We start from the raw sequence: 8,971 nt of genomic DNA, 5'->3' as shown, positions 1-8,971 counted from the left end.
AACTGTATGCAAAACATTAAAAAAATTAACCGCGAAAAATCAAAATTTTAGAAAATTTATTAATGATTTTTTTTTACCATACCTATATCGAGAGTTTAAATTCTTACTATGTTTGGAGGAAAGAAAGTTATTTTTTTTTATGAGCGAACAAGTGATAAAAAGCAGTGCATGTGCCATTATTCCTACAAAACAGAAGCAAAAATTTAAACTTTCAGTTTGAGATTTGGTGAAAAATCGTATAGGCATCACGGAGAAAAGTAGGAAATTCTAATCCGAGTGTTTGTCACCCTTGTCTTTGGCTCTAATAGGCAATTAAACACTTGGTTTAGAATTACTTACTTTCCTTCCTTCCTTGATGTGTAATATACTAATAAAACGATATAAAATTCAACCACTATACAACTATTTACTATACAATAATATCTATATCTATTAAATACAAATAATTTCATATAAGAAGTACCAATTATTAATTATACTGTTAATAGAACACGAGTGATCTAAAAAATTCTAATATACAGACAATACTTTTTAGTAAACGAAATTTTATCAAAAAATTATTATAAATTTCACTATGAAGTTAAAGTTACGTAAAAAATAATAAATTCTTATTAGTAATTGTTTATTAAATTAAATTAAAAATAATAAATAAATACAAATTTTTATTAGTAAATAATTTAATTTTTTATTTAAATAAATTCTCTAAAACTATACATAATTTTATAAATAAAAGGTCTTAAATTTATTTATCAAAAATATAAAATATTAACTATTACTTATATACAGTGTAAATATAATTGATTGTCAGTCTCGATTATTTAAAAATTTTGTACTTATAACATTAGCTCTATTATATTTACAAAAAATTGATATTTTGATTTTTAACTTAATTATTTTATAATTAATAAATTTAAATTTTTTATATATTATTTTTAAATTACTTAATAATAATTAAAATATTTCCATTAATCCAACGAATAAAATTTAAATTATTTTTACAATTTGTACAATGGTGATTAACTTAAATATGAAATTATAAATAATTTAATTTAATTGATTCATAAATTAATATATGTCACACTATGGCTAAATTATAAACAAGATAAAAAAAATTATTTTACAAAAAAAAAAAAAAAAATTAAATTTAAATTATAATTTATTAAAGATAAATTTTAAATCTTGAATTTGATTTTGGCAAGTTTTACTTTCTTCCCAAGCCCATAAAATGTCATTGACATATAGCGGAAAATCTGAATATTTTCTATAATTTTTTAAATCGTAAAATAAAACTTTAAGATATTTCAACATCTCAGCAGCCAAATTTGGTGTCGTGGTACATTTTTGTCGGATAATTTTATCTACCAATATCAATATACCCAATTTATTAATAGGTTTTGCTATAACAAAAAAAAAAAAATAGTATTTATAATAATTTATTTATACGTAATAAATAAATAAGTAAATAGATAAAGATAAAATTACTTACCATTTAAAAATTCTGTAACACAAACAGTAGCTATTTCTTCAGAATAACGTTGAAACGGTACCAAAAATGAATGCACATTATCAATCATAATTAAATACTGAGGTGATAAACAATTTAATTCTGATCTCAACCAATCTTCGAAATGAAAAAATGGTTTTCCGTTAAAATAATTCATTTTCTCTTTAATATAATTTGAAAAATTACGAATCACTGATAAATCACTTGAAAAATTCACAGTTATCACAACAGCGAGAAAGTAAAATTCACAAATTTAGTTTATGAAAATTTGAACGATGTGCACAAGACCAGAGCAAAATCACAAATGTACTATGCTCAAGTTGTAATGAAGAGTCTTACAAGATACCTAAGTACCAATGAGTAACTACCAATCATAAAATTCCCCAAACGTCCACTATAGACAAAAATTAAAAGTCTGCTTCTCCACGTAGGTGTATTGGGATAATCCTATACCTGACGCTTACGGATAAGGTAGCGCCTATATGTGCAGATGTTTGTCCAGACACTAATGTCCAGGTATATTTAGACAATATATCATAATATTTAAGATAATCTCTTAACAATACAGATAAAATTTCACCTCATTATTACTATCCTGAAAAATATTGTCAAGTTAGAGCAGCTATTAATTTTATTGGCTTATAATAACAGGAAGTAAGATATTCAAGTTATGAATTTATTCATCTTAGATAGAAATTATTTTATAAATATCACTTATGATGAAGTTGTAATAATATCGAAATATTTTTTCTTATGCTACTGATTTTTTTTCGGCCTAAAAAAAATTTTTTTCAATTAAAAATATAAAAAGCCAAAATTTTATTAGTTAAACGAAAAAAAATCCTTAATTCAAAAAAATTTGCTACACGAAAAAAAATAGGGGCTGCAACAAGACGCAGTCTTGTGGGAGCAATAGGACAAAGTCCTATGTTACCAACAGGATTTTCATGTTACAGCAACAGGACGAATCCTGTTGCAACAGCAGGATGTTTTCCGTACGATAAATAGGATAAAGAACAAATTTTTTTATTCGTAAAATGAAATTACAAAATTCGAAAAAAATTTTAATTTTTTTTAAAGTTTTGAAATTTCATTATACGAACAAAAAAAAATTACTACATGAAATTTGTTCTTTATCTCATTAATTCCACAAGAAAAATCCTCGGCTGCCCAATTTCAAAACACAGTAAGTGGAAAATTTTTAAAAATCGATTTTTTAGTATTTTTAGTTACAGTGGAGTCTTTTGGACATAATTCAATACATATTAAAAAAAAATTATTTTTCTGTCAGTTACTGAGTTTTTAAATTGGCCAGCCGTCCTGTTGCTTCCACAGGACTGAGTCCTTTTTTAGCGCATATTTTTTTCCGTGTATGAAAAATCCTCATTTAGGTCTGCTCAAGAAAATCAAGTTCTGAAATAGGTCTATTCAAGTATATAAAGTACCTAAAGCCCGACACGGATATAAATAAGAACAGTTCAAAATTTAATAATAAGTAAATTGACAAATTATGATGTACCTCTAGTTCAGAACGTTTTTTGCGCAATGAAGAAAAAAAAATGGCACAGTAAAAAATATACTGGATAATTATATTTAAAAAATATTTCGCATATAGATGCTGATATTGTCAGCCGAAAGTCTTGTGTCACTCTCAACCGCAACTGTGCCTTAAACAGTAGAATTAAATAAATTTTTTTTTTTTTTTTTTTTTTTTTTTTTTTTTTTTCATTTTTACATAAATTGTATTATTTATCTATTTATGAATGAATTTTTTGATATGGTTTTATGCATTGAAAATGTTAACGTTGGTTATTAGTATTTACTTAAATCAAAGTATTCTTTATATCTATCACCTCCCGCTTCTCGCTTACTTCCCTTTCCATTTTTGTATTTTCAATGGTAAGAATGGCTCATGAAATTTTAGAATCAGGTATCGCATCCTCAGGATTCGTCAATAATTATCTATAACGCCCATTACTAGACACCTTTTGCCCCACTCTCATTTTCTAGTTCAGTAGGTATAACATCATAACTACAATTGCAATAGACAATCAGTTTTAGAACAATCTTCAAGCGAGTAAAATCGTAAAATAATATCCAGTAAAAACTTGCGATAGCCTAAAAAAATTCATCATTTCCGTTTCACAAATTGTTTATATTTAATTTAAAAAATGAGTGAATCAAGTGAGAATTGTAGTGTCTGTGAATCACAAGTGCAATATCCAGAAACCTATTGGATTTTTAATTCTGAGGCCAAAAAATGTATTAAGGTAAATAATTGATATAATTTGTAATTATTTGAAAAATTTTCATGAAATATATAAGGTATGTTATTCTAAGGTGTAATATTTATTTATTAATTTATTTATTTAGCAACAACTTGCAACCGACTTTCCGATTTTGGAAACAATGCTCGAAGAACTGGAATGTCATTCAGATATTGCGATCTTAAGGAGAATCGCATCCAATGCAATGTTGCCAGAACTTGAAGAATCAGTAAATACCGCAATTAATATTATCATTCGAAGTATTGGACATCCACGGGAAAAAGTTAAAAGATTGCGAAAAAAATTCAATCGACTTGTTAAGGGAACACTACTAATAAATATAATAAACGATATAGCGCTAAAAACAGAGGTAAATATTCTTATCATTAACAAAATTTATTAAAAAATTTTTTATTAACGCAATTTATTAATTAATTTTTAAATATTTATTCCAGATGGAAATTGAATTGTTGGAGTCTGAAAGCGCCGGCTCAATTTAAAAAATCTTCTAATAATTAAATTGACTGTACATACGTTTTTAAATCTTTGATAATATTTTTGTAAATAATAATAACAATGTACTTTTTTAATAAAATACTCTTAAATTTTTAATTAAAATAAGATCATTTCAAATATATTTTAGCTATAATATTAATATCCTCCTTTAGTACAGATAGAAAAATATTTTCAATTAATCTAAAAAATAATTTTTTACTTTTCAATACCAATAATAGAATAAAATATTAGTTTTAACGAACATTCATTAATTCGGTAATTAGCGCGTTAATTCACTAGATGTTCTGACTATATACTACAACTATTAACATTTTTTTTTAAATTTATAATAGACTGAAAAAAAAAAAAGTTGATTATAAATTTGCTAACTAGAAATTGAATTCAAACTATTATAGGAAAGTCGTTAAGTTTTTATTTTAAAATAAGAGAAAAATTTATTAAAGAATAAATAAATATTGTCATCATAAGTTAAATATTCTAAAAAAAATAATAATTTTTATATATAATGTTTTTGAGTTTAATACTTTAGTTAATAAATTTTTCTCTCATCTTTCCGCATGCTACTTACACGTAGTATATATAACGCATCTAAAGTAACTGATTATTATTTCATAATATATTTATCTGAACAAATTAAAAAAAAAAATTAATTTAACCACCCATTTATTGTTCATGTAAAGTTATTTAAGAAACTGCCCTCTAGTTTTTAAAAATATTCAATAAATTTCATCTGTTATAATTGTATTAAATTTTTATACAACAATATATTATTTTTTATTATTATTTCTTTATATTTTACTATAAAAAAAGAAGTTTTAAAGCATTAAGTTAAAAATAGAACGTTAGTTAGAATTTCGCTAAAAATATTAGATTTTAAAAGAGATTACTTATAGTCGTTATCAATAAGGATTTGTTAAAAATGTGACGAATGAATTTTAAACTACGAAATTTTTTATATTCTATCACAATATCGTCATAAAGATTTTAATAAAATTTAATTGTTAAATTAGACTTAACTCCAAATTAAAACTAACTGTTAATATTTTTTTTTTATTTTATTATTCAAATTTATATCTCGACTATACAGCAACTATCCGTTATTTTTTTTTAAATTAATAAAATTTTAATATTGAGCAGATGTAAGTGGCATTGTCTAAGAATGTCCTTTAAATAAATTTTTTCTAATAAATTTTATGAGTTTGGATTTAAAGTACGTGAAATCCAGTTTTAAATTTAAGAATTATCGTTAAGTATATAATCTGCCCTAAATTTTATTTTAATAATTATAATTTCTTAAAACTATAATCTTTAAAATAGATTACTTCGGCCCTGTACTTAAGCGCCAATATAAAGTAACTTTAAACTAACATAACTATTACTGTTTGTGGGCATACAAAAGCTATATTATCTCGGAAGTAGATATACAATAGATTTCACTTTTATCATCATCAGACAATCGAATGACTCTCTTACGATAATTACAAGCAATTTATACCTGGGATCCTTTAACTTTTAGACCGTCTTTAGTCATAACAAGGTAAAGATATTTTAAAGATTATAAATACTTGTGAAATTCAAATTATCGTCTGAAAAGTTAAATTTAATTATGTTCACCTAGAGCATCACTTTGAAGATAAGTTGGCGTCAAATTGACTGCCCCCAAGTTTTTTGTTATACGATCGACTACCCGTCATAAGTCTGATCTAAGGGACGTAGGGGAAATTTTTCTTAAAATTTCAGTCTTCCCACTACCGTGCGTCTAGTTTTGTTCTCGACTATCCGTTATAAGCCTGTTTTATTTTATATCAATTTAAACGTCATATTTACATTTTGTTACATACGCGACTATCCCGATTTTCCTGCTGCTTATAGGGCTAAAATAAATACTTATCTTTTTACACTAATAATAATTATAATGCAAAAAATTATAATGATAACGGTATTGATTACAGTAATAATTAAAATAATAATTTTATTGATGAACTTAATGCTTAATAAAACTTTTCAATTGTAACAGAAGCTTTGAATATAATTCATGATTACAATTATGAACAATAAATTATATTTTACTTAATAATGATTAAATCATTATCCGCGAAACATAGATAGTAAATTTTCATCATTAATTTGTATATTTTTCCTATTCTTAGTTTATAATTTAGACAATTTTAACGGAGTCTTATAACGGGCTCTCTGGTACGAAACTCCTTAGAGTGATTAAGTGCGGGAAGTTATTTAGACTCAGTAACTTCCGATTGAAGGGAAGAGGCTTATTAAGGGCAGGCTTCTGACGGGTAGTCGACTGTATTCAAGGATTGTCATGGAATTTTAAAAATAAATTCATTTATTTAATATATAATTTAAAATTAATGTCGAAAATTCGAAATTTATTCTTCAGCTATTCTGCAAATTTTCGAAAAACAAAATAGACGATTGATTCCAAAAACAGTGCACTTTTTAAAGAATTTACTGATACTCTCATGAAAAAATTTATTGTGTTAAAAGAATACAGTAATTAGTAATTAACTGGTTTTATCTTTTAATAACAAATCAATATACGCTCCAGATACTAAATCATCAGCCGGAATTTCTAATTTTTTCATTAAATCATTACTTATTTGTTCTCCAACTCCAACTTCTTGATTGTCATCCAAAACAACCTGAATTATTATCAAAATATCATTAATACAAATCTATACACTTATACTCTGTAAACATGAATAAGTGAAATCGTTGAATATTCACTAATTTTAAGTGCAAACCGAACCACTTTTTTTAAAAAGTGGTTTGATTGGCACTTAAAATGAGTAAATATTCACTGATTTTATTTGTTCTTGTTAACAGAGTAAATGATTCATTGAATAATATATATTATAAATAAATTCTATACTTCAATTTCCATGTAATCTCCCAGCTCATCAACTTTATCAACATGAATCCGTGACTGTCCAACGATGTACAATAATCGAATTTTTTTAACAACTCCTAGTTTACCATTGCTTCTACTCAGAAGATCATTAATTTCTTCACACTTTGATTTATCACTAAATGAAATTTTTTTATATTCACTAAGTTTTGGTCCCTTAGTATCTGTGCGTTCATAAAAAATTAATTCACCGGAATCATCCTGAGAAAAATTATTTATAATTATCAATCTTAAATATATATTGATAATATTTAAATATACAAAGTAAAAGATCTTAAACTCGATCAATATACAGATAAAAAAATTTATCTTAAATAAAAAAAATACATAAGAAGACAAAAGTTTATTTGAGAATCAAGTCAAGATTTCCTTGAACCAAAAAAAATTTGTCTTGGTCGTGGGAGATTTCTATTTTATCCAAGAAAATTGACTTTTTCAAACCCTGATTTTTCGAGTCGCCAGGGTTAATGACATATTTTAAATACTTACGGAAAATACACGCAATTTAAGGCGACCACGTGGTACAGCATAGAAAGTATCCGTTTGTTTAATTATTTCAGGTTCTGAGTTTGACAATTCTTTAGCTTTGGCTCTAACAAATTCTGGATTACGTAAAAAAGCTTTTATTTCAACGTTACGCATATTTAAATGTTTTTCAAATAATTCAAACTATCAAACAAATTTTTGTTATATTTTAGGTTTAGGTTTTTCGTTTCAAGCGAGGAATAACAAAATGAATTATTTTTTTTAAACCTTCAGGCGATATTTCAACTGTCGATAGATTTTAACGTCTCATTAGTTGGCAATTGAATTGTAAGGTTGGTACGGTGTTAGCACTTTTGGAATAAACAAGTTTCTATAGACAATCAACGTTTAGTCTAATCCATATACAATTTTATAACCTTAAAAAATTTGTTAGTAAGCTATGAATAGAAAATGTTTTTAATTAAATATTAAGTAAATTGATAGATTATGTGATGTATCTATTTTAAAATAAATTTTAGAATACGGTTCTATGCTGATTTTGAAGTGACAGTAAACAAATGCGATTGTAATAGGGTTAAAATAGAGTGCATAACTAATTTAGCGGGTAAAATTAGTATATTATGTAACAAGAGATGAACCAAGACGATTTTAGACCAGGATGAAGTTGGCTACCCGAGCTTTAGGCGAAGGCTGTCATTATATGACAATAAAGTTAGCTGACAGTTAGCAATATTTTGATTTTTTTTAACAAAAAAATAAATATTGAAAAATTGCACTTATAGTTTACCAAATTTTCTACAGGTGCATTTTTTTAGAAATATTTTTTTTTTCTTATCTATCTGTTTAAGAAATTTATTCAAATTTCAAGTGTCTGCTAACTTTACTGTCATTGCCATCACCCGCAGTCTGAAATCGTGTTTCATCCTGAGTCACACACTAATATAGAGACACTGAAACTTTAAGTTTCGATGCTGATATGAAAATTCATTTAAATAACAAATGTAATACAAACATATTCATCAGATGGTTTTAAAAATAAAATTTCTCTAAAAGCTCTTGAGTTAAAAATAAAAAAGAATCTCAGACCAAATTTTCTCTAATAAATTTTTGTAAAAACGTACTGACAAAAATAAATGCAATGCAAATAAATTTTAATACAATTGTAAATAATAATGTTATTAAATATTTTATACATGTACATTATAATAATATTTATAATAATGGTATCTCATCACTATTTTTAAAATTTTATAATATAATAATAGTAAGTGA

At 25.0% G+C, this 8,971-nt stretch overlaps 1 protein-coding gene across 1 annotated transcript; it reads right to left on the bottom strand.

Moving 5' to 3' along the window:
• Window positions 1-6,753: 6,753 nt before the first annotated feature.
• LOC103576615 (uncharacterized) lies at window positions 6,754-8,014 on the bottom strand. Its single transcript, XM_008556919.2, has 3 exons — window positions 7,703-8,014; window positions 7,178-7,414; window positions 6,754-6,947 (listed from the first exon to the last, which is right to left on the bottom strand). Exons 1-3 carry the CDS (start codon window positions 7,853-7,855, stop codon window positions 6,810-6,812), a joined length of 528 nt encoding a protein of 175 aa, XP_008555141.1. The 5' UTR covers window positions 7,856-8,014; the 3' UTR covers window positions 6,754-6,809.
• Window positions 8,015-8,971: the final 957 nt, after the last annotated feature.

The sequence above is a fragment of the Microplitis demolitor genome, chromosome 3 (genome assembly GCF_026212275.2).
Source record: "Microplitis demolitor isolate Queensland-Clemson2020A chromosome 3, iyMicDemo2.1a, whole genome shotgun sequence".
Classification (NCBI taxonomy): Eukaryota; Metazoa; Arthropoda; class Insecta; order Hymenoptera; family Braconidae; genus Microplitis; species Microplitis demolitor.
This window is presented reverse-complemented; position numbering and strand designations above follow the sequence as displayed.